General features: G+C 44.4%; 1 protein-coding gene across 2 annotated transcripts in view; it reads left to right on the plus strand.

Annotated features, from left to right (window-relative positions):
* Positions 1–26,052, plus strand: part of ATXN10 (ataxin 10) — a 146,150-nt gene that overhangs the window by 40,199 nt on the left and 79,899 nt on the right. For both annotated transcript variants that reach the window (XM_031673669.2, XM_072973693.1), the window contains exons 6-7: positions 7,030–7,110; positions 17,221–17,386. In XM_031673669.2, coding sequence (XP_031529529.1) covers positions 7,030–7,110; positions 17,221–17,386 — 247 coding nt within the window. The remainder of the gene's footprint in view (positions 1–7,029; positions 7,111–17,220; positions 17,387–26,052) is intronic.

The raw sequence follows: 26,052 nt of genomic DNA on the forward strand, positions 1-26,052 counted from the left end.
ATGTCACAGGCGGTGTAGCAAAGAATCCCAGTTGTCCGTGCGGGCGTCCCGACAGAGCACTGTCTCTGCCTGCGCGTGTAAGTCGTGAGTGACGGTTCTTACCCTCTCAGTAGTTGTAAAGTTAAAGTGAAAATGCAGCGCTCTCCTCACTGGTGGATGTTTACTGTTTGTTGGATGGAAGAAGGAACGAGTGGACTTTACGCCTGATCACTTTGAACTGGAAGCAGCATGAGGACCCAGACCCTAATGCAGGGTGTGAGCTCGCCTGAGACTTCTTCCCAGAGAGGCTGCTGGAGCAGCGGCCGTCGGGGAGCGTTCCCGGAGGCACGTGCCACGGAAGTCAGGGGTTTTTAGGTGAACGGGGCCTCCGCCCAGGCACTAACCCTCTGTGGGCCTCTCCTTCCTTCCTTCTAAAATTAAGGAATTGGTTTAGGGTAGAAGTTTCCAGACTTCTGAATTTTGTGTCCATATGTTGCTTTAAAGGCATGAGGACGTGATTACACACTCACTGGAGTGGTTAGTTTGGCACAGGGACTGTTGGGCAGCAAAGCTGTTGTCCTGCTGTCTGCCCGCCTGAACCCCCTCTCCCTGCCTGAACCCACTCTCCCTGCCTGAGCCCCTTCTCCCTGCCTGGGCTCTATCTCCCTGCCTGAGCCCCTTCTTGCCTGAACCCCCTCTCCCTGCCTGAACCCCCTCTCCTTGCCTGAGCCCCCTCTCCCTGCCTGAGCCCCGTCTACCTGCCTGAGCTCCATCTACCTCTTCCACCCTCTGGTGAGCAGCCTGGGGAGATGTCATTCTTGCCCTTTATTCTGATGACTTTGCCTTTTTATTTAGATTTGTTTGAGGTGAATGAGCCAGTATTCAATTCTGGTGACTTGTATAGCATATGGTTTATTTATTTTTTAATTTATTTTATTTTTTTTTATTGAAGTGCAGTTGATTTACAATATTAGTTTCAGATGTACAGCAAAGTGATTCAGTCATATATATGTTTCCAGACTCTTTCCCAATATAGCTCATTACAGGAAATTGAACACAGTTCCCTGTTAAAGCACATGGTTTTGCGTTTGACCGGTTACCCGGTGGGCACAGGCTTGAAGTCGTCCCTGCTCAGTGCTTGTCTGAGTAACTCAGAGGTGCAGAGGAGCGCGTAGGACATCTCGCTGAAACACGAACAGCCCCTCTGCCTCTCTGCGTACTCAGATCCTGCAAATCCGAGAGCTGCCTGTCTGCACCTGCCTGGTTTGGGGTCTGGCGTCCACTGAGGCGTGGTGCCCAAGCTGTGCGGCTCCGTCTTCCTGAGGGCCTGCCATGAGGACGTGGCTAAGAGCCTTGTCCACTGTCACAGGAGAACGGGCTTGGTCTCTGTGCAGAGAGTAAGTGCCTGTTTCATGAGGACCTGATTTGCTTTTTCTTGGGAAACCTGTGGAGTAGAAACTGCTCCTACTTTGTGCAGGCTTCTAGGAAATTCAGAAAACGTATAGATGCTGGCTTCAAACATAAGTTAAGTAACTCAGTAATTATTGATTGAGATTTTGAAGTGTGCCAGGTACTGTTCATGGCATTGGAGATTCAGAATTAGTAAGACCTTACGTTTTAGTGAGAGAGACAGATAATGAGCCAAAAAACCTCAAATGTATAACAAGTGCCAGACAAATTGAAGAAAAATACACAGCACATCTGTGTGCTAAGTTGTCCCTTATGGTGGTACTTGACTCAAATACTCTATAGAATCAGCTGTTTTATGAGTAGTAATTTACATATGATGGTGCAGAGGACAGACCATGGACAGAACAAGAACGTCGGGTCTTGACTAAGTGCTCTGGTGAGGTGAGGTGACGTGGAGTGACCGTGCTGCTTTAAAATCTGAAGATCAAGGAAACGTCTTCTGAGTTGGTGACACTTGAACTGAAAACTCAGTAGCCGACCAGTGGAGGAGACCCGTGGGTGGAGGTGGACACGGGCTGGGGCGAGCAGGCCGGCAGTGAGCACACGGGGCGCAGAGACCCCACGGCAGAGACCTCGGCGGGACGAGGGAGCCCAGGGTTGGGACAGCGTCATGGGGGCAGGGGAGGCGTGGGACACGCAGTCCATGAGGTGCCCGGAGGCCAGTTACGTGGGGCTTGTAAACCAGGAAAAGGAGATCAATTTACTCACTGCCACAAGAGTTGATGCGAGAGTTTGAAGCAAGGTGTGCAACAACCTGGTTTGTGTTTAACAAGACCCCTCTGCTTGCGGGACAGAGGTTGAGCAGTGGGGAGGAGGGGGAGGGATGGAGGCTGGGCCCCTGCTGGGAGGCAGCAGCTGTCCAGCTGGAGCCACTGGCTCAGGCGAGAGTGGTAGCGGTGGGGATGGAGAGGAATGCTTGGATCGCACATGATCTGCTTCTCTGATGGGTTAGATTTTGGGGTGAGGTGGGGGAGGGAAGGCGAGGGCAGCAGCAGGTTTTGGGCCTGTTTGGGTGAGTGAGGTAGTTGGAACAGTGTCGGGGGGGTCGCGGTGTCAGAGTGCTATTTTGTCATGTTAAATTCAAGGTGCCCACCCTGCAGCTGAGCAGGGAGGTCCTGTAGTGCAACCAGCACAGACATTCCAGAAGTGGCGGCCAGGGAAGCCTGCATTGGACGGCGGGCTCTCCCAGCCGGTGGCGAGGGAGGACCAGGGACACGAGACTCAAACGGAAGTCGTAGGATGGCTTGGGTGGGGAGTGGTGCTGGGGTTGTGGAGAGAGAAAGGACTCCCTCCGCAGCGTTTAGTTACTCTTTGCAAGGAAGCAGTGAGGACCGCGTTTCAGTGACCAGACTTTGACCTAGACTGCAGGCTACCTGCATTACTGTGTCACTGAGGTGCTGCGATAGGCCAAGTTAGTTCATCTCGTTTCTGCTTCTCTGTATCTGTTTGAGAAGAGATGGGAGCGATTTATTACTAAGTTATGCTGGAGAAATGACTGAACTTGCCTGCCTAGAAGTAGCTACCATTAAAATAAAGCTTACCTGGCTCCCCACCATCCACTGTCTCCCCTCGAAACCTGAGGAGCCTGGGCAGCTGAGTGATTTCCCCCAGGATGTGACAGTGCTTTCTCTCTTCAGCAGAATATCTAGTAAATAGATATAAATTTGAGGTTACTTTGCCTAGATACACTCCTCAGAATGTACATCTAACTTTTTGGTAGGTGATACATTCATATAGTTCTAACGTCACAACGCACAGTCTCCCTCCCGCCCAGCTGGTCCCCCCGCCCCCACCCCTAAGCTGGGAAACTCTCGTTTCTTTTTCTCACCACACTTTTGGGCCTCTTGCTTTTTTTCTATCTAAATAGAATATTTTTCACACTTTTCCGCATCAGTATGTGAAGAACTTCCTCACTGTTTTAACTTCCATTGTGTGTATTTAATCAGTCCCTTCTCGGTGAACATTTAGGTGAACAATTTTCCATAGCTACAGAGTGCTGCAGCGCGTGGCCTTGTTCACACACGTCACACTGCCTGTGGGCAAGTGTGCTTGTGAGGTGAATCGTAAGTATGATGGCTAGGTCAAAGAGGAGGTGCTCTTGAAATTTTGACACACCCTTCCCAGTTGTCCTCCATAGGTGCCGCACAGCGTGCGCGCCCCGAGGCGCAGGCCGAGCGTGCCTGGTTTCCTGTGTCGTTGCTAGCAGGGTGTATTATCAAAGGTTTGGATTGGCCAATTCGGCCAGGTTTAAAATAGCATCATTGTGTAGTTTTATTTTGTTATTTTTCTTGTTATGAGGTTGAGTATCTGTTTATATATTGAAGAGGTAAATGTTATGGACAATCTCATTTTCTTCATCCGTTTTTCTGTTAGGATATCAGTCTTTTCTGTATCTACATGCAGGAGTATTTTCTACATTAGGGCTATTAGTCCTTTGTATAAAATAAAACTCCAGTTTTTCTCGCTTTTTTGTCTTTTGACTTTGCTTGTGGCACTTTTCTTCATGTAGAGTTTTTTTATTTGTTAGCAGGTGAAATTGCCAATCTTTTTTATGTCTTACAGATTTTTGGTAATGGCTGTGAAGGCCTTTCCTATTTAGATTTTCTTCCGGAATTGCGTCACTTCAGTTTTGATGTTTAAATGTTTGATCTGCTTGGTCTAAAGGTTACAGTAGGGGTCTGCTTTCATCTTTGCTTCAGACAACGCTGGTGGTCACAGCGGCAGAGCACCGGGGCAGCCCCATCTTTCCGCGGTCTTTGCCCCATTCCCTGCTCCCTCAGCCACCCTGACACGTGGAGAACCCTTTCAGCTCAAGTTCCGCTTCTTCAGCGCACATTCCGGCTTGTCGAACTTACTCTCTCCTTCACTGTCTCAGTCTAGTTGGGCCTTAAGAATTTTATAAACATGTTGATCAAATTACATTTATCATGCATTTTTTAGGGTATTTTGTTTGTTTAAAGAAGAAATTCTCTAAATTGCATTCTATTCCCACAGCCTGATTGATTGGGTTTGTTGTCTGTTGTCTGAAAACTGTTGTTTTATGTGTTTTGTCTGCATTTAAGGTATAGGAGGGTCCGTTGTTAGTGTGTTATGCCTGAAGTTGGAAGTGATAGTTGGAGATGTTAACACGTGCTTTTCAGCCACTGATAGAAGCAGGCAGACGTCAGTGTAGATGTAGGTGGTCCCAGTGGTGCTGAGATAGGGAACCACCTCCACCTGAGTGTTGTTCATGGACGTTGACCCAGGACTTGCACTCTCTTTTTAACTGCATGTATTATGTTCCCCGAGATGGACCACAGTCTGGGCCATACAGAGTCTCAGTATATGTATGAAAAGGATTGAAAACATACTGAGTCTATTCCCTGATCATAGTGAGCCTAGAAAACCATAACAAGATGATCTAGAAAAAGTCTTAAGTTTTGGAAATGAGCACTTCTAAGTAATCGATTTGTCAAAGAGGAAATCACAAGGCAGAGGAGAAAATCTTTTGAACCGAAGACAAGTGAAAGTATAACGTGTGTGGGATGAAGCTAAAGCATCGTGTAGAGGGAAATTTATAGCGTTAAGTGTCTACATCAGAAAAGAAAGGTCTGAAATCAGTGACTTAAGGTTCTGCTTTATGAAGATAGAAAGAGAAGAGTACAGTAAACCCTCAGTAGGAAGAAGAAAATAATAAAAGATAAGGTTAAGTCAATCAAATGGGAAACAGAAAAACAACAGAAAAAATTAACAAAAGCAAAGTTGGCTCTTTTAAGAAGATCAGCAAAATGGATTGAGAAGAAAGAAGGAGCACTGATGATCAGTATCAGGAAAGAAGGCATGGTTGTCCCTTCATAAACTCAGACTCTGGTGAGGGAGCTCTGCAGCCGGCAGCTCTGTGGCCGAGGGCACTTCCGCTGCGTCCCCGGGCAGGAGCGTCCTGTCCTGCGTTCCTCTTGGAAGCCCCGTGCTGTTGTGTAGTTACAGTGCCCCGAGCGCACCGCTGTTCCTTCCTTCCTGCTGTTTTTCCAGGTCCTTTTTTGTCACCTCTTGTCTAACGCTCCCCCCTCCCTCTTCTACCTGGGATTCACCTAACTCCCGATCTTCCCGCCCCATCCGTCACCCCCTCTTCCCCCAGCTCTCCGGTTAGTTAGATAAACTGTGTTGTTTCTGTAATTCATGATCTGCGTCTGTATGTTGCACGTAAGACATTTTTCTCATATAATTATCTGCGTGCATGTCTTTCTCCACTGGTAGAGTTTGGAATTATGGCTTGGGACGTAGCCCCTGGCACACAGTATTTGGAACATTGTGAGGTTTTTAAAATTAATTTGTTGTTGTTGTTTTTTGGGGGGGGGTGATAATTAGGTTTATTTATTTATTTTAATGGTGGTGCTGGGAATTGAACCCAGGACCTGTGCATGCTAAGCACACGATCTACCACTGAGCTGTATCCTCCCCTGCTTTGAAACAATGTGTTGAATGAATGTTGAATGCATGTGGGAAAATGTTTTGAGCTCCAAGTAGTTGAATTATGAATGAACTTCAGGATCACAATTTTGTGAACCTGACTTGAAAACACAAGAATTTCTGTTGTTGCAGTTTGATGACCTACCTAAACTGATGTGAGAATTGAGAGTTTTGAAAATACTATCCGTTATTAAATATTTTGCATCAGTGTTGATCAGTTATTTGACAGATTGTGGAAAACAGAATATGTGTTTAGATTTTTGTTTTTATATGAAGTAACAGTGTGTTATGGTAGTTAAAAAGCTTCATATGGCTATCATACTTAAAAGACATGCTTTTATTATGTTATTTATTAAGATGCAATTAAGTAAATCATGTTTGTAAATATATTTAATGCTTTACTGTCATGCTTATTACTATAACCTTGGCTATGAATACTGTCTTCTTTAGTTCTTAAGTCTTCAGATGCCCTCGGGTAAATATGACTCAGAATTAATTAATAGGACTGTGCAGTCTTTTTAGTTGTCACAGTGGCACTTTGAAGAAGTCTGCTCATAATCTTTGCCTCGGGGTTTCCCAAGTTGATCTCCAAGTTTAGGTTTGCTTGACAGTGAGGATGTTTTCTTGGTAACTTGAGAGCCTTACGGAGGAGATAAGCAGCCAGTATTCACAACTGTTGCTGGAATATGTTTAAATAAAAAGCACGGCACGTCCGTTTCTCTGGTTAATCTGAGCACTGCGCTTCGGCTACAACAGTTAGTGTGAGCTGTTCACCTGAGCCTGTAGATGACTTTCATTTTACTGTTTAAACTATAGTGAAGTATTTTCTTTTTTCAACTTAGATAAAAACTTTTCTAATAGGCCCTTTCCTCCAGTTGAATAAATTTGAATCATTTCAACATACTTTTCAGAAGTAAAATTGGAGAAAAACATTTTGAGGGTTTTTATTTTCTTTTAGCTGCTAATAGAAAAATAGTATGTGAACCTCTTTAAGCATTTTAAGATTCCAGCTAATCAAAAAATCAATAAACAGGAGTGCTCTTACGTATAAGATTTGCCTGTAAAGTAGATAAGGCCGTGTCTATTTTGCTATGTGTCTAGTAACCGAACCTTTTCCTCCTTTTTCCTTAGGTTCTTGATTATTACAGACCATTTTCTGAAAAGCCCGGAATTGGTTAAAGCCATGTATGCCAAAATGAGCAATCAAGAAAGGTAACCCCCCAAACCAGTGTGGTTTTGAGTATTTAGCATTCCATATAGAGTATCCTGTACACATGACTGAAAAACTGTGTGGTTTCTTTGTTGGCACAAAATCTCTAACTACATGTTTCTGTGTCAGTAATGGTTTTAAATTGGTTGGTTAACATTACAGCTCAGCCACCACGGGCAGTCATTTACGTGGGGTTGCAGAATCCAGGTTGACGCCATTATTCTGAGAAAGCATATTAAAAAACGTTCAGAACAAAATGTTATGGCTTGTCCCTCGATTTTATAGTGGTGATTCACGCAGCCGTGCGTTAGAAATGCATGTATGAAGTGTGCTTACCTGTGCACCCCCCTGCCTGTGTTGATTTGGGGTACGCTTGGCTGGGTTTATCATTTTCTGGGAGGTATTTTAGACTGAAAGACAGTCGGTGCCCATCTGTGACCCTCACCGCTCTGTGGCTTCAGAGCTCAGAGACCTTGGCCCTGCACCTTGGTGTGAGAGTTACTCTTTATGTGACCTTAGCCGGGACTTTTGCCTTGTTTGTGTTCAGTTTTCTGAGGACTGAAGACAATGATTCCTAGTCCTCTTTCCATTCCAATAGGGTGTGATTTTCCTAACCTTTTTGGAAATGCTGCCTTAGGAAAGTAAAGCTTATGCAGAAATCACAGATCTAATAATGATCAAAAACTTTAAAAAATGTTAATCTTTTGATTGTAGTCACAATTTTTATAATTGCTGTGGTTTTGAAATTCTTAACTATACATCTGAGTTCCAACAGTTAATCTTTGTGCACTCCTTTGTAGTCTTAAGCAGTGTTTTTTTCTTCTTTAATATCTTTGACAAAAAAGGAAAAGTTCGTCTTTTAAGTCAGTTTAAATGCCATCTTTATAAATCTGGTGCCCCTGCCACCACCATCATATTGCAGAGAAAGAATTACTTGTAGTTTTTTTTTACCTGGAATAAGTACTATGAAGAACAGTGCTATAAATTAGTAAGTTGCTTTGCAGTAAGGAACATCTGAAAACAGAATACACAGTTTAATTGTATTTTAATGTTCAAGCTTATATTTTCCACATTCCTATCAAATGATCTACTGGTAACTGACCCATTACCTAGCCAAATGAGGACGGTACACTAAACATTTTCCGTTTTTATTTATGCAAGAGTGGTTCTGCTTCCCTAAGGCTCACATGTCACCTCCTCCCCTTCATTTTTCTTCTGAAGGAGAAGTGCTTTTCTTTTATCACATCGTTTGTGACACGTCATGTCACGTCACTTACCTGCTTGCTAACTGTGTGACACTGGCATTAAGAGTGTTAGCTCCATGCGGGCCAGGATTTGATCTTTTCTGTTCTGTGATGTTCACATTTCTTAGCCATGCTTAGCACATAGCAGGCACTGAAGTGCTCGAATGAGAGCTTGAGTGAATGAATGAATTTTCTTGCTCGTGAAGAAGAGTTTTATCTAGAACATCGATTAATGTCACCTCACCTGCTGGGTTGGAGACCTCGCAGTAGTCCTGTCCCCACCGTGTCCTCTGCTGTCCGTGCCACGCTGGTCAGTGTGCCTTCCCGAGGACACCAGCCGAGTGTGCTGTTGAGTTTGCTCTCTCGTCACAGCCCTGGTTTGCGTATCGCCTTTGCGTGGACTTTGGCTGTAGCCTCCTTATGAACTCTGAGAAAACGTACATCATATGAAATTCACCACTGTAACCTTTTTTAAATGGACAGTTCAGTAGTTTAAGTGCATGTACAATGTCTGGCAGCCAGTCTGCAGAGCTGCTTCATCTTGCGACATTGAAACTATACCCATAAACAGCCACCCATTTCCCCCTCCTCCGGCCCCTGGCCCCCCTCGTGCTACTTTCTGTCTCTGAACTTGACTCCTCTGCGTACAGGTGGTCCTTGGACAATGCTGGGGTTAGAGGCGCTGACCACCAGGGCAGTGGAAAATCTGAGCATAACTTACCGTCGGCCCTCTGCATCCACGGTCGCTCCACACTCTTGGATTCAACCAACTGCAGAGTGTGTGGTACTGTAGTACCTGTTTACTGAAAAATTCCACATGTAAGTGGACCCACACAGTTCAAATTCATGTTGTTCAAGGGTCAGCTGTACGTCGTGCAAGTGAATCACACAGTATTTGCCGTCGTGCGGCTGGTGTGTTTCACTTAGCGTAGTGTCCTTAAGGTTAGCCACATTACAGCGTGGGTCGGAGTTTCCTTCCTTTCGAAGGCCGAGTCCCACTGCACTATGTGCATATGTCACGCTTTGCTTGTCTGCTCATCTGTCGTGGACAGCTGGGTTGCTGCCACCTTTCAGCTGTGATGAACAGTGCTGCTGAGAAGATGGGTGGACAGTAGCCAGCAGTCTGATTGACCTGGTTTCTGTTTCTCCTCCTCTGCTGTCACCTGCCGTACCACCAGCATGGCTCTTGTCCCGCCGCTTTAGTGGCCTCTGTCACGTGTTCCAGGAGGCAGTTAAATTCCACGTACGGTGCGCAGGCCCTTTTAAAGTGTAGCTTTGTTTCCAATCCCCGTTCTCTTCCCCGGTCACCGCGCTGGCGTCTCGCAGGACTGCTCTCAGTATCCAGGCCTTGCCTGCGCTTCGTGCCAGGAGTGGCCTGACCCCCGCCTCCCCTGCTGGACACGCACTCATGGTCGAGCGGCCGTAGCGGGTGCTGCCTCCTCTCTGTTGGCTCCTCTGACTTTCCCAGGCAGAGTGCTGTGCGTCCTCATCTGCAGGTTCATTGTAATTATTTGTTCTCATGCTAGAATATGTATTCTTCAAGGACAGAGACTGAATCTTATGAGTTCTCTATTATAAACACCCACCGGAAGCAGTGTTGCAACAGCGTTGGAACGAAATAGTCAGCCAGTAGCTGGCACTTACTGGGCCATGTCTTTAAGATGATGTCTCTGTCGATACTTCAGACAGCAGACGGCTCCGGCAGCCAAGGATAGATGGTTTGCTGCATCGGCCTGGCTTCTGGGGAAGCGCATCGTGGGAACTGTTGAGTCCAGATCCTTGTCTTTGCTCAGTGGCAGGGCTGAGCTTGAGGACCGCCAGTGCTTCTGAATTGTAGCCGTCAGCTCGGTCAGACACAGCTCTGCTTCCTTGTTTCATGCGTGTTCTGTGGGGAGAAGGTGTCACATAGTGACACGGAAACCTCTGGGGCACTGACACCCTGGAAGGGCACCGTTATGGGGCTGCCGGGGCAGAGGAGGTGTCTGTGGCGTGCTGAACACCGAGAACGCCGGAGCTGCCCGACCCAGTGGTATTCCAGACCGGGACACTGCTCTGCTTTCAGTAGAATTTTGTCATGTGGGTGAGAGTAATCTGATCATTTCAGAGTCAAAACAGTGTCAGTCAAAACCAGCTTCACATCCTTGGTATATGGGGGGCAGCAGAGATAAGCCTCTGTGAATCCTGTGCCCGAGGCCAAGAGGTCAGGATTCCACAGAGCCGCGGCAGCTGCTCCCAGGACGGGAGGTCGGAGAAGCGACTGCTGTCTTCAGGCACCAGACTCAGAGTTACAGTCCTTCCAGGCACAAGATGTTAAGGTGTAATTCTAGGATAAGACCTTGCTCTTTTCAAAATGCTTGTTTTACATGAGGATATGTGGTGAGTCAGAACTTTAACGTTTAACTGACCACATCCTAAGTCTAAAAAATGTCACTTTAAGAATATGAAAACGAATATATGTATATATATGCATGACTGGGCCATTGTGCTGTGCACCAGAGATTACACGTTGTAAGTGATTGTACGTAGTTAAAAACAGAAGTCACTTCAGAACCAGCTCCACCTTTGTTCCACATTTTGTGCTGTTGTAATTAGTTTTACTATGGATGTGTTATCAGCAAAAACATTTCAAATTTTTTAACAAACAAACATGTACACAGCTTTTGTCACGTAAGTCAGGCACTGTTCTCAGCACTCAGCAGACACTGACTCTTTCATCACATCAGCCCTGGAAGACGGGCACTTCCACTGTCCCTGATTGTGGAAGAGGGCACGCGGCCTCCCCAGGACCGCACAGGTGGGAGGCGGCAGGGCTGGGGCCCAGCCCGGGCAGCCCGGCTCGAGTCCGCGCTGACAGCCCCTGCACGTTGCTGCCTGCGGCCAAAGACCGTGGAGGTGAGACGGCGTCTGCGCTGCGCGGAGAAACGCAAGATGCCCAGCAGCGCGCTGTCCGAGGACACGCTGCTTGAACACCAGCGAGAAGAGACAGGATGGTCCTCCTTCATCTGGGTGTTTCTCTTTCAGGACGTCTGTCTAGTGCACGCCCCTGACACTGATGCCGTGCCAGACATGCTGTTTTGGGTGCCATGGTCAGTCGGCAAGCGTTAGCTCAGTGAACCAGTGAAGAATCCAGTGACGATCTAAGTCCAGTTTCATCGGAGGCAGGTCATACCGGAAGTGGGTCTTTGTAGTTCATATTTCACGTGGTAATGTGGCCTCAGCCAGATTTCCAGCTGCAGCAAACTCCGTTTTCAAGACGCATCAACCAAAAATATTCTGGCTCAGGATTTGTACTTTTGTTTCTTGTGCCCTCTAAATTGCACATAGGCACATATGGAAGCAGTTACACCAGCAAATTTTTGATGTATTTGACCACTTAGGATTAAAGGAAACGGGGCCTACATGCAGAAAGACGTGGTGCTTTCCCCGGGAAGGAAAGGCGACGAGGACTCTCCCCTCTGTGGTTCTGTCGTAGTGTGCTGCTTTGATTTGCTTCGTTTCAGTGAGTGGCTTTTGAGTCCTTGCTCTGCACAGGGCACTGCCCCTTGTTCTTCAGGGAGATGCCGAGGTTAACTAGACGCGCTGCCTTCCCTCAGGGATCCGGCAGCCGTTCTGTGGACCTCCCCGGAGAGCCCCAGCAGGGTATTAAGGGTGTTAATAACTATAACACAAAACACACTCGGGAGCTGCCACCGGAGAGGGACGGGAGTGCGGGGGAGGGGGGAGCTAGCACTCGTCTCTGGAGGCAGTAAGGACTTCGTGGAAGACGCACATTTGGCCGGCCTGCAGGGGAGTCGGGTGTGCCCGGCACGTGTTCAGAAGGGAGTGTGGACGTTTTCTAGTTGAAAGAACAGCTCAGGACAAGCACAGATGAAGGAGCCTGTGGGCGTGATTTTGGGAACGTGAGGAAGTCCGGTTTGGTTGGAGTAAAAGCTGCTGGAGAGGCAGCAGGGAGAGAGAAGACGGGGCAGACGGCAGGCGGAGGCTTCATTCTGGCAGCCTTTGGTTCATTCAACAAGGTGTTATTGCTGTACCCACTCAGCACACCTGGCCGGACCCCCTGCCTTTGTGGAGCTTGTCCCAGTGTTGAGAGTGACACAGAACAGGACGTCAAATACCGGCCCCGCCGGGTGTTGGTGCCTGCTCAGCTGGGCACAGGGACACCAGTGGTGTCAGCTCACTGCTCACAGACTGTCTGGGAGCGAGAGAGTCTGAGGTCGAGGGGTGAGCTGGGAGCACTGAATGAAACAGCTGGCTGCGGGCCGATGAGTTTTGTGCTGGGGGGTGGGAGGGGGTGGCTTTTTGGCAGGAGCTCCGGGAGTTCTGTGGAGAACTGGAGGCTCTTGGGTTCCCTCTTGACTCGTTTGGGGCAGTGGTGGACAATTCTCTGCTCAGAGTTGCACGTTGGCAGATTAATGGAATCGAAAAGATTAGTTTTTCTCAACAGGGATGTGTAGTGAGTGAATCAGCTTCTTTCCCGTGCATCTGGAATGGTGCTCTGAGAGCCAAGTCAGTCTCAGAATGTTCTCTGTGTTCTGTGATTCAGACGAGGGGCGTCACTGGGGGGTTTGGGGGGTGCACATTGTGGTGCTGAGTCTCAGTTGGGAACACACATCAGACTCACCTGAGGAGCGCCCACGCCCTGGCCCCAACCTACTGAATCAGGATACCCAGGTGGGTTGGGGGCCATCAGATTGAAAAACGTTTGAGGATCCATCATGGAACAGGTACTATATTGATTTAGCTCCTGCTTGTGGCCCCTGGGACATCCTTGTGCAGCTCCGCCCACCCCCCTCTGTTAGTGCAGGTGTGCACGGGGGGTGGTGCTGTGCGGGCGAGCACGGGGTGGGGGGGTGCTGTGCGGGCGAGCACGGGGTGGGGGGTGCTGTGCGGGCGTGCACGGGGTGGGGGGGTGCTGTGCGGGCGAGCACGGGGTGGGGGGTGCTGTGCGGGCGAGCACGGGGGAGGGGGCGGTGCTGTGCGGGCTTTGGAGCTCTTTTTGTGCTTGTTCTTTAGTTGTCACAGTTAGTTGCCTCCTTCAGCCTGGTAGTTTATTTGGGCTGATTTCTTGGTGAAGATCTTTTGGACACAGAGTCAGAATCAATCCACATGGTATGATTCAGCAGAAACGAGAGCCTGTGTTTATACAGATTTCTGGTCACCTTTCCCAGTGAATTGGAGTAATATTTATTTAAACTAACTGCCCTTGGAGAACAGCCGCGGTAGTTTTTCAGATTTATAGTCTGTCTAGCATAGTATCAGGAGCAGAGGCGGGTTGTGCACTCACTGCTTTGGATAAGTTACCTTTTGGAACTGTTTCATCTGCAAAATGAGGATAATCATGGTAGGCACCCCCATGAAATCGTTGTGGTTACTAATTGAAATATGTATGAGGCTCTCAGTGACTGGCCTGTAATTATCACCCAGTAAATGTGAGTTGCTATTTCTGCTTCCATGGTTCTGCTCCCATTACCCCTCCTCCTCTGATGACCTTGACTTTTTCCTCCAGGTAGCATCACTGTCAGGTATGGAAGGCAACATACAGCCATTGCCATTTAATCCTCAGAAACACCCTGGGAAACAGGTATTATTCTTGCCGCTTTTCACGTCGGGGATCTGACCCGAGGCTTTGAAGGTTAAGATACTTGCCCTGCATTACATTAATGTAGCTGAGGTGGTATTTGAACTCAGCCTGTCTGACACCAGAATGAATGATCGTTAGCTTCTTATAACTGTAATTTATTAAGGGACTAGTGGGATTAATTCAGCAACAGCTGTCTGCCTGTGTCTCAGTTAGCTAGTTGTCCAGGGTAATAAAATTTTTGGCCTCGTGGCATGCCATTCAGCAAATTATACACGGGGAGTAGTTCAAATATAAATTCAGAAATTGTTGGAGATGTCAGCCTTTGGATTTGAATTACAGATATTTTGTTTCCAGAATTGCAGAGTGTTATTTCCTGCCCTAGAATGCTCATAAAACTCACTCTCTCACTCCTTCTCCTCTTTGCCCCTCACTCCAGTCCTCTCATTGAAAACTTACCCATTTCAGGATGGGGCAGGCATGGCTTTCAAAATTGTAGATGGCATCAATTTAAGCATAACTTTGTAAGTCTTACTGTAGATTTCCCCCTAAAATCCTTCACATGGACATGCTGTCAGTATTTTTATGAAGCAGGAATCATAGTTGTGAGACAGAGTTTGTTTAATCAGACGTGAGCTAGATGTGGAGGGTTGCTGGCAGCCGGCGGTTGAGAGAGAAGACTGTAGGTTGACTCTTGAGTCGGGGGTCTGTCTGGTGAGCCTGAGGCTGGGAGTTCAAGTGACGATGCCTGGGTTGAAGGAAGCAAGAGCCCAACCCTGGTGCACCGAGGTTCTGGACAGCTCCTCTCTGACCTCTTCCCCTGAGTCTGCTTGTGGTCTTCACCCCAGGGGATGGGTCAGCGAGTGGATGGCGTTTGTTCGCCCACTTGTGTCCTGCTAGGTTTTCAAGGACGCGTTTCGTGTGGTTCCCCGCAGCTGGAAGGAGTAGGGCGTTCCATGCTGTATCCACGCTGACATATATGAAAGGTGCTTTCCGTGACTCTGCAGGACTTTTCAGTACACGCCTGCTTTCTGGACTAGAAATGGGGATGGCAGATGTGATGCACAATTAAAATCAGTGATTTTTAAAAAAATTTTTATGTTTATTTATTAATTTTTTAATTGAAATGCAGTCAAGTACAATGTGTCAGTCTCCGGTGTACAGCACAGTGTCCCAGTCATGCATTCATACATATATTCATTTTCTAATAAAATCAATGATTCTAGAAAGAAATCTACTGGAGTTAGATGTCCTACGTGTGAGTCCTCTGTTTTAGGAGAAGGATGGGGTTTGATGGTGGCTGGAAGTAGAGGGAGCTGGCGAGGTGGCCGGGGACTCGGCATGGGGGGGCCCCGCGCACCAGACTGAAGTTTTTAGAACCCCTCTCCTTCCTTAACAGCGGGAGCCTTTGAAAGTTTTCACTGGCCGATGACTTGAAGTAAGTAGGATCACTTAACGAAGTGTGATTGATTCTCCGATAATAGTCAAGCCTGGTTTGTATTTTTATATTTTAAAGAGTCACTTCTGGTTGTTGTTGCTTTGTGCTTTTTGCCTTTTTTCCTTCAAAATCACTCACTACCCATCTCCTTGGATCTCCCATCTTACGATCGCTGGCAGAGTGCAGAAGTGTGTCTGCTGAGCCAGGGGAGGTCTGAGGGGCCGAGCGGCAGGAAGGCGGGAAGTCTGCTTTCACCTTTTCTTTTAGCTCAGCTCCGTCTCCCTCAGCAGGTCTCCTTGGACCCTGAGGCCTTCCTGTCACCGCTGGGCCACCTTGATTACCGCCACCCCGGGGTCTCCCTTCTGTCCCCCAGCCTGACTCCTTCAGGATCCGCCTGATGTTTGGTCCTTGGCCACAGCTGTGAGCTGTCTGTTCCTCATTCCTCTGCAGCCTGTTTGGGGTAGAGTCCACTGGCTGCTAACTTCCCTCACGGAGGAATCACGGCTTCTTATGCCCAGCAGTCAGTGCCACACCGCCCCGTGCAGAAGGAATATTTTCAGAGCACACATTTGGGTTCCCTTTGAATCACACTTAATAGGTGACCCGTTCCTAGCACTCCCAGGAGGCCGTCCAGCTCAGGGAGAGCGATGGCCTGGCTCTGTGGTCACAGCGCCCCGTTCATTTCCCAAGATTATGTGTGAATAAGAGAGAACGAAAATATCCTAACACTGAGCTGTATGTTGTCTTTTGTGCTCAGTTGTGGGGTCATTTGTTTTCTTTATTTTGGATTAATCCTTGCTCTAGGAAATCTGAGATTTTAGGAGTTTTGAAAATCTCTAAGGTCTGAGGATGGTTCTGACAGACTGATGGTCTTTCCCAGCATTTGGCCAAAATACAGGAAGAGCTCAGCATGTTTTATTTTCCACTTGAAGCAGTAAACAATTCTTATTTTTTTCTTAGTGAGAAATGCTCCCTGCCTAATGCAGATGTGTTTTCTCCCATTTGCTAGGGCATTTTAGATACTCGTATCCTCTCTCGTGTAGAAATAAATGAGAATTACGCATGTCAGACATGATCTCAATCAGAACATGATTTTGAGAAACGCCCTGTTTGACTTTGATTTTGCTGGGTGGATTGCTCTGTGCATGATTACCTTCTCCTGGGACAAGGAAAGAGATTGAATAGAAACACCTGCCTGATAATGTAAATATTAAAGTAAAAATGGCATGGGTTTGGTCTTCAGATTCGTGTTCTTATAAAGTAAAATAATGAAACAAAAAAGCCAACCTCCACAATAAAGACACTAAAGTGAGTGGTTACGTCGCCTGCCTCAGGAGTCGGAGGCGGAATCCTGTGTGTTTGTGACTCTGGGAAAGAAAATTAATTAGCCTCACTCAGCCCGTTTACCCACCTTTAACGTAAGGCTAGCGACAGTGCCTGCCTCAGGAAGTTTTTATGTAGATTAAATGAGAAAATGTGTGTCAAACGCTTAGCCCAACAGTAAGCAGTGAATGAATGTCAGTACACCTAACTCTGCTACTGTTACTATGGTGGATGTGTTGTAAACCTTAATTGGACGGCATTTCTGAGATGTGGAATTACTCCAGAGCTCAAAGCAATGGATATAAAAAGGTGCTTGTTTCTGTGGCCAAGTCACGTCAAAGAAATAAAGATTTTTAAAAATAGGTGATTGAAGAAGATTAATTGTATTCACAAAAAATGTTTTCCCTAGCTAGGCATTATAAACAAGTAAAGAATTTTAAAATAATCTCTTAGGATGGTCTCTAAATATTTTTACTGTGGTGCAGTTTCAGCGTTACATGTTCATGTAAAAACCTCTTCTGTGTTACAGAGTTACGCTGTTGGACCTTATGATAGCCAAGATAGTGGGGGACGAGCCGCTGACCAAGGATGACATCCCTGTGTTTTTGAGCCATGCCGAGCTGATTGCAAGCACTTTTGTGGACCAGTGCAAGATTGTGCTAAAATTGACCTCTGAGCAGCACACTGACGATGAGGTAAGAACAGATTCCATGGTCCTGGATGAGGGGAGAGCAGATAGATTTTCTGACTCAGCAAGGTCCTTAAGAAAAGAGCCTTAAAGCCAGTTACATAAGTAACGTATCTGCTGTGGACTGAACGTCTGTGGGCGCTCACTCAGAAGTCCCCGTGCGGGAAACGTGGTGGCCGAGGGGATGGTGTTAGGAGCTGAAGATGAAGCGGGTTAGTGCTTTTATAAAAGACACCTCAGGAAGATCCCACACCCCTTCCGCACGTGAGGACACGGCGAGAGGCCGACCTCCTGCAGCCTAGAAGCGGGCCTTCCGCAGACCCAGCCGCGCCGGCACCCTAACCTTGGACTTCAGCCTCCAGAACTGTGGGAAATAAATGTTTGTTGTTTACAAGCCACCCAGTCTGTGGTGTTTTGTCACAGCAGCCTGAGCTAAGACAGCATCTTTATTGGAGAACAGGACAGAAATGCAGATAAGGGGAAACTGCCCTTATTCTTACCATCCAGAGTTAATGACTTAAAATAAATGGTAGTTAGTCCATCCTTCTAGGCAGATAACACCAGGTGTGTATGTGTATGCACGCGTGCGCTTTTTAAAAATGAAATCATTTAGTGCCACCTGTTTGTAAGTTCCTGTTTTTTCTTCACCTGAATGTGAGCTTCATGAGGGCAGAGTTTTGACTGTTATGTTCATAGAACTGTGTACACAGTAGGCCCTTGGTGAATGTTTGCTGGATGCATAAACAAACAGTACAGAGTGAGTGTCTCAAAAATGCTGGTGGAGCATTCAGTCAAGAATTTACCGTAATTATTTGTTCAGCTCTCTGTAGTTGGACCCATAGGTTGTTCTTACTTCTATTATAATTAGTGCTATAGTATGTCTCTGTACATTTTTTAATTCTGCTCAAGTCTACCCTAGACCCCAGAATTCTTTTCTGTACCAAGGGGATGGACACTAGCATGCAGTCATTCAGTTCCCCTCCTCTTTACTTCAGGAATTTTCTTTATTTTTGTGTACTCCTGCCATCTCTTCTGTCTTAAAGTTAGAATTGTTCTTTCTCTGGAATACTACTCAGCAGTTTAAAAGGAGTGCATTTCTGATATGACAACAGAGATGAATCTCAAACATACTGAGTGGAAAAAGCCTAGAGAACGTTCTGTATGATTCCATCTCTAGGAAATTCTAGAGCAGATGAAACTTACTGATAATGATGAAGCAGGTCAGGTGTCCCCTGGGGCTGGAAGTGGAGGGGTGCTGCTGATGGCCTGGGGACATGGGGGAACGTTTTGGGTAATAGAAGTGTATGCATTGCCGTGGACATCGACACCACTCTGTACTTTACACTTTGGATAGATATTTTTTATTGCATATAAAATTGGTTTATACACATTCCAGAACATAATTGAGGGGTCCTTTGCACGCTGAGAGGAGTGAGTAGAGAGGGAACCACTTGGGCAGACAGGTGGGAATAGGTGGGCGGGGCTGCCCTTTGACAGACCCATCCACTCGCTGTGTCCAAATGGGAAGGCGGGGGCTGTGGACACTAACCCAGAGCTTTTCCTGGGGACTCGTGTGTGGGACCTGGTGAGGATGTTAACTCCCAGAGGGAACGCAGGCAGTGATTGTGACTGTTCCACCATGGGAACTGTATTTCCTCCTCTGTAAATACACTTTTTTCCAAGTCCCTTTGCTATTGATTTTCTGTGCTGTGTCATACAGGCCATACGTGGTCTCCCCAGTGAGGTCAGTATTTTAATTCTCATTTCTGGGGTAGAGGAGGGGAGAGTTACTCACAGGCTTCTTTCCTTTCTGGTGACAGATTTGCCTCTGTTTCCAACAGGAGGAGCAGTGAGCTGTGCTGCAAGAAAGTTTAAAAATGAATTTTCTAGGAGACAGAAAAAATGAAGTGAAACTTTGGACTTGTTAACTCACAGCTTTCAGAACAGAATGACTGTGAGCTAGTGTCCCTCCCCTGAATAAAGAAAAGACCTAAGGGTCTAGGGTAGGTTGAGGAGAATTTACACTTTTTCAAGGCACTTAACGTCTATAGTACAGATGATTTCAGTACGATAATAAGTTACCTGATGTAACTTTTTATGTTTAGGAAAAATAATATTTTTCAAACTTTTTTCTTTAAAATTGGGAGGAATTACTAGGAGGAATTATTATGTATTAATAGATAGAAAATTATAGATAGGTTTTTAAAAAGCCCAGATCGTTCACTTTGAAAATTCATTGATCTGTCGTCTCATGACTTATACATATTAATGTGTATATGTTATTCTTTAAGTTAGAAGTTAAAAAAATAGTAGTTTTAAAAAATTGAAGTAGTTAATTTACAACCATAGTTGTTTTTATGAAGACCCTTACCTCAGTATTTAATATGCCATAAACCCAGTGGTATACTGGAGCTGGCCTATACCTGTTGGAGAAAAATGTGTTACACCTCCATGTGGCAGCTCAGTTGTGACAGCAACCTGTATCCGGGCGAGGGACCAAGCAGCACTTGGAGAGTTGGAGAACTCAGGTTTATTACGCCAGCGGGCCCAGAGGAGTTAACATTTCAAGCTTTGGATGCCGTCAGTAGGTTTACACAGGCTTTTATAGGCTGCCAGTCTACACTTTGCAACGTCATATGCAAATAAGGTATAACAGAAGTTGACTAATTAGGAACAAGCTTTGTAGAAATGGACTAATCAGGAGGGAGAGAAAGAACCAATCAGGAGTGAGCTCAGGGAACCAACAGAATTTTAGGGGTAAGTTCCACTTTCCTAGAAGTAAGCCGTTTCAGAGGCAAAAAGTGAGATAGAGCCACTGGGCCAGGGAACCCAGTGGTGCTGGCAGGAGAATAGTGGCCCTGCCAGGGGGTCCTGCCAGTCTTTTTTATGGGGCTTCCCACCTCATACCAACTTCTGAGAGTCAGTTATTAAGTATTCAGATTGGTGAGCTGGTGGTTAAACTCTTGGTAGCGAGAAGTCCGCCATGGGGAAAGCATTACACCGTGGGAATCAGCAGGTGCTGTCAGTCAGGGCTTTCGCCTCTGCCTCCTCCTCCTTCCCCCCGGCCAGTTTACCAGCAAACACCAGCCTTTACCCAGTTGTGACATTCTTAGGACAAGATGTTCAATAAAGTTCTCAGAATGCTGTGACCTAAAAATCAGAGTGAAAATCTGTTTTTAATTCATGTAATTGGCTTTAGAATTCTGAGGTTTTGTTCATGTGTCCCTTTATACACGTGGTCTTTGGTTCTCACGCTAATGTATGTGTTTCTGCCTTTTGGTGTGTCCTGCTGTGCTACTTGTTTCTAATTCTTTGTGTATTTTTGTCTGTTCTTATTATGCTTATTTTTTAAGATTTAGGAGTCAGTTTAGCTTCATCTTGCATCTCAGTCTTGTCACTTGTAGTGAAACTTGCCTTTCTTACAAAATCTTTTCTTTGTTGTAAGAAAAAGTAATTCAAGCCAAAGTCAATGAAACAAAAAGTTCAGAACGTCTCATTTTCACCCATCCCCCACCTGTTTTCTACAGACATATCAGCATATAATTTTTTCTTTTCCTTCCAAAGGTTTTTTTGTATATACACACCTGTACATTTTTGTTACCTTTTTTAAACACACTACTACATATTCTATCCTAATTTAACTTCTTTTTTTCTGATACTCTGATGTATCTGACACTTTAACACATGTATGTATACTCATCTCATTCTTTTTAAAAACTGAATCATGTTTCACTATATAGACTTTTATGTGTAAATTTTTTCATCTGTTCTCCATAGACGTACATATGAGTTCCCTCCAGGTTTGTTTTTTAAAAAATCTTTACTATAGTGAACATTCTTGTACAAATATCTTTGCAATTTTGGACAAGTAGATCTGGGATTATAAATTCCTGGGAGTTGGATTCCTGGGTCAGAAAGAATACATTCATTTAAAATTTGTAAGAGATATTTCTAAATGACACACCAGAGAGTACAAGCATATGCGGGTCTGCAACCTTTCTCTAATCTAATTATCATTTTTCTTTCAGTGACCAATAATTTGTTTTCCATATTAGATTACCTTTTAAAATATATTTATTAATGAGCATTTTTAGAAAATTAATCTTTTATCACAAATATAAGAACCCCCCCCCATGGTTAATTTTTTTTGCCTGAATTTATTTGTGGTATTTTCAGCCTGTTAGGAGTTTGTTTTTAATCTAGGTAGGCTTGTCAGTTTTATCCTTACGGCTTCTGAATTTTTTCCCCACATATTTAGTAAAACCTTCTCCACTTAGATTGTGGAAATACACACCTGTATATTCTAGTTCTTTCAGTATTTTGTCTGCATTTTTAATTAACCTAAAATATATTTTTGAGTAAGAAGTATAGAATTGAGCAAATATGTGTCTTAACTCTGCAAGATTATATAATCTTTGGTGGAAGACTGCTTGGGTTTGAACCTTGATTTCTTCCATTGCTGGTGTGTGATCTTGGAAGTTATTTACCTTTTTCATGTCCCAGTTTCTCTACCTGTAAAATGAATTGTATTTTAATATAAGCATTTGGTATACTGACTGGTACGTAGTTAGCTAGCTGTTAATTATTGTATACGTGCCATTTAGTGACAGTCTCTTCCTTCCTACTTATTTTAATGCCCCCCAAATCATATGTTAAATTCTTTTTTTTTACAGCTTGACATTTAGTTTTTTTTTTTAAACATTTTTTATTGATTTATAATCATTTTACAATGTTGTGTCAAATTCCAGTGTTCAGCACAATTTTTCAGTCATACATGGGCATATGCACACTCATCGTCACGTTTTTTTCTCTGTGAGCTACCGTAACGTTTTGTGTGTATTTCCCTGTGCTATGCGGTATCTTGTTTATCTATTCTACAATTTTGAAATCCCAGTCTATCCCTTCCCACCCTCCGCCCCCCTGGCAAACACAAGTCTGTATTCTATGTCTATGAGTCTATTTCTGTCCTGTATTTACGCTTTGTTTTTTTTGTTTGTTTGTTTTTGTTTTTGTTTTTTAGATTCCACATATGAGCAATCTCATATGGTATTTTTCTTTCTCTTTCTGGCTTACTTCACTTAGAATGACATTCTCTAGAAGCATCCATGTTGCTGCAAATGGCGTTATGTTGTCAGTTTTTATGGCTGAATAGTGTTCCACTGTATAAATATACTACATCTTCTTTATCCATTTACCTGTTGATGGACATTTAGGCTGTTTCCATGTTTTGGCTATTGTAAATAATATTGCTGTGAACATTGGGGTGCAGGTGTCATCCTGAAGTAGGGTTCCTTCGGGATATAAGCCCAAGAGTGGGATTCCTGGGTCACATGGTAAGTCTATTCCTAGTCTTCTGAGGAATCTCCACACTGTTTTCCACAGTGGCTGCACCAAACTGCATTCCCACCAGCAGTGTAGGAGGGTTCCCCTTTCTCCACAGCCTCTCCAGCATTTGTCATTTGTGGATTTTTGAATGACGGCCATTCTGACTGGCGTGAGGTGATACCTCATTGTAGTTTTGATTTGCATTTCTCTGATAATTAGTGATACTGAGCATTTTTTCATGTGCCTTTTGATCATTTGTATGTCTTCCTTGGAGAATTGCTTGTTTAGGTCTTCTGCCCATTTTTGGATTGGGTTGTTTATTTTTTTCTTATTGAGTTGTATGAGCTGCTTATATATTCTGGAGATCAAGCCTTTGTCGGTTTCATTTGCAAAAATTTTCTCCCATTCTGTAGGTTGTCTTTTTGTTTTACTTATGGTTTCCTTTGCTGTGCAGAAGCTCGTAAGTTTCATTAGGTCCCATTTGTTTATTCTTGCTTTTATTTCTTCTAGGAGAAAATTTTTGAGATGTATGTCAGATAATGTTTTGCCTGTGTTTTCCTCTAGGAGGTTTATTGTATCTTGTCTTATGCTTAAATCTTTGATCCATTTTAAGTTGATTTTTGTATATGGTATAAGGGAGTGTTCTAGCTTCATTGATTTACATGCTGCTGTCCAGTTTTCCCAACACCATTTGCTGAAGAGACTGTCTTTATTCCATTGTATATTCTTGCCTCCTTTGTCGAAGATGAGTTGACCAAAAGTTTGTGGGTTCATTTCTGGGCTCTCTATTCTGTTCCATTGGTCTATATGTCTGTTTTGGTACCAATACCATGCTGTCTTGATGACTGTAGCTCTATAGTATTGTCTGAAGTCTGGGAGAGTTATTCCTCCAGCCTCTTTCTTTCTCTTCAGTAATGCTTTGGCAATTCTAGGCCTTTGATGGTTCCATATAAATTTTATTATGATTTGTTCTAGTTCTGTGAAATATGTCCTGGGTAATTGGATAGGGATTGCATTAAATCTGTAGATCGCCTTGGGCAGTGTGACCATTTTAACGATATTGATTCTTCCAATCCAAGAGCATGGGATATCTTTCCATTTTTTAAAGTCTTCTTTAATTTCCTTCATCAATGGTTTGTAGTTTTCTGTGTATAATTCTTTCACCTCCTTGGTTAGATTTATTCCCAGATATTTTATTACTTTGGGTGCTGTTTTAAAGGGGATTGTTTCTTTACTTTCTTTTTCTGTTGATTCATCATTAGTGTAAAGAAATGCAACTGATTTTTGAATGTTAATTTGGTAACCTGCTACCTTGCTGAGTTCTTCAATCAGCTCTAGTAGTTTTTGTGTGGACCTTTTAGGGTTTTCTATGTATAGTAACATGTTGTCAGCATATAGTGACACTTTTACCACTTCTTTTCCAATTTGGATCCCTTTTATTTCTCTCTCTTGCCTGATTGCTGTGGCTAGGACTTCTAGGACTATGTTGAATAGGAGTGGTGATAGTGGGCATCATTAAATTCTTAATATGCTTTTGGATCCCTTTCTGGCTTTGTGACTTTTTGCAGAGGAAACCAGTAAGATATTAACAACTGCTAAAGAATTCAAAGAGCCACATGTTTATATGCGATAAAGGAATGCTGAAATGAACTTACAGAGAGGTGCAAAAACTGGTCTATGCACAAGGCAATAGTTAATTGCATGCCAGACAGACAGAAGTAACCCGCATTTCTGCAGACAAGAATCATTTGTATTGGTATCTGTTTTCCACAGCTTATGAGCATTAAATGATAAGGTTAACCCAGACCAGTGATCCAGACAGTAGGCTCGTCTTTGTTTTCCTTTTACCCACTTCAGAATCTTGTCCCTTTAATTTGCCTGCATCTTTTCCCCCTGGTGCCTGACTTAGTGAATATACTTTTACAGTACTTACAAATAGTGGAAGGGCATCTCACTTATTCCTCTTTATTTTTTAAGAGAATATTTTTTTCCTGCCTGTTATTTCATTATTAGTTTCCAGATGCTGATTAGAAACACTTTATTAGTAAAAGCATTCTAGTGATGAAAATTGGAGACGTGTTAGGTGGGGATAGATTAATTTTCTTTTGGGTTTATTTCAGGTAATATCATAGAATTTAGGAGCCGGAAGGAAACTTCTCTATCACTGCTTCCAACCTCTAACTTCCTTTTTTCTTCTTATCATGAAAAATTACAAGCATAGACTAAGAGAAAAAAGTGTCCCCAAACCCCGTCACCCAGCTCCGGCACTTGTCAATCACCAGTCTAGTTTCATCCTCAGTCCCACCTGATTCAAACACAGCTCCCATATATTTTATCCGTTAATGTTTTATATGTGTCTCTAAAAGATAAGGAGTCTTCATATGTAAGTAAAATACAGTTAGCCCATCAGAAAAATTAACAGTAGAATTTAACATTAAATAAGCAGTATCCAAATACTCCGCATTATCTGAGAGCTGCTTTCAGGTTTGTTTCTTTGAGTGAGGATACAAGTGAGGGCACTGCAGGAGGTTGCTGTGTCTCAGGTCTCCTTTGAGATACAGGTTCCCTGTTACTCCTCCTCCTCGTTTTTTCCTTCCTCCGTTGCTCACTGTTTGCTGAACTGCAGTGTTTCTTCCCTGCGGTTGGATTTGTGGTGAGTGTATCTCAGTGGTGGGGCTTAATGTACCCTTCTCTTCCTCGTGTTTTCTGCAGGCGATAATTCCTTCCAGAGGCTTGTTCAGATTCAAGTCCATTTTATTATTTTTTTCTTTCCAGTGTATTTTATCGTTGGTGATAAATACTTCCATCAAGAGGTGTATAATGTCGGGTTGTCTTTCTTTTGCGGTGTTCCCAGTTGTCCATGCTTATTACCCAGATCCGTTCATTCTTTGGGGTTGTGAAATGGTGGTGCTCAGACTCGGTCGATGATTTTTCGTTTTTTTAGCTGGAATATTTTATAAAGAGAAGCTTCTCCTAATCAGCTATTAGGTTATACAAGGTACATTTTGATTATGAAAAGCAGAATGAATGCTTGATTTTTTTCCCCACTTTGATTACCAATCTTCAGTTTATTGAGCTGATTTTGTGGCATCATCCAAAGATGATGAGTGAGTTGTTTCAGTTGAACTTAATCATTATGAGGTCATGGCTTAAAAGCCACTTGACTTGTTTTCAGCCATTTTAGCTATAATTCTTCCTAATGTTCTAATGAGCCATTGCTGGCTAGTGAGTGTCTCTGCAGGTTGCTGACATGTCGTCCTGACATGCTGTGAGTGGTCTCTGACAGCCATCTTGCTAGTTGGTATGACAGGATGTCCAGGCCAGTCTTGTACGTGCCCTGCCCCAGAC

This window comes from Vicugna pacos, chromosome 12, assembly GCF_048564905.1.
Source record: "Vicugna pacos chromosome 12, VicPac4, whole genome shotgun sequence".
Classification (NCBI taxonomy): Eukaryota; Metazoa; Chordata; class Mammalia; order Artiodactyla; family Camelidae; genus Vicugna; species Vicugna pacos.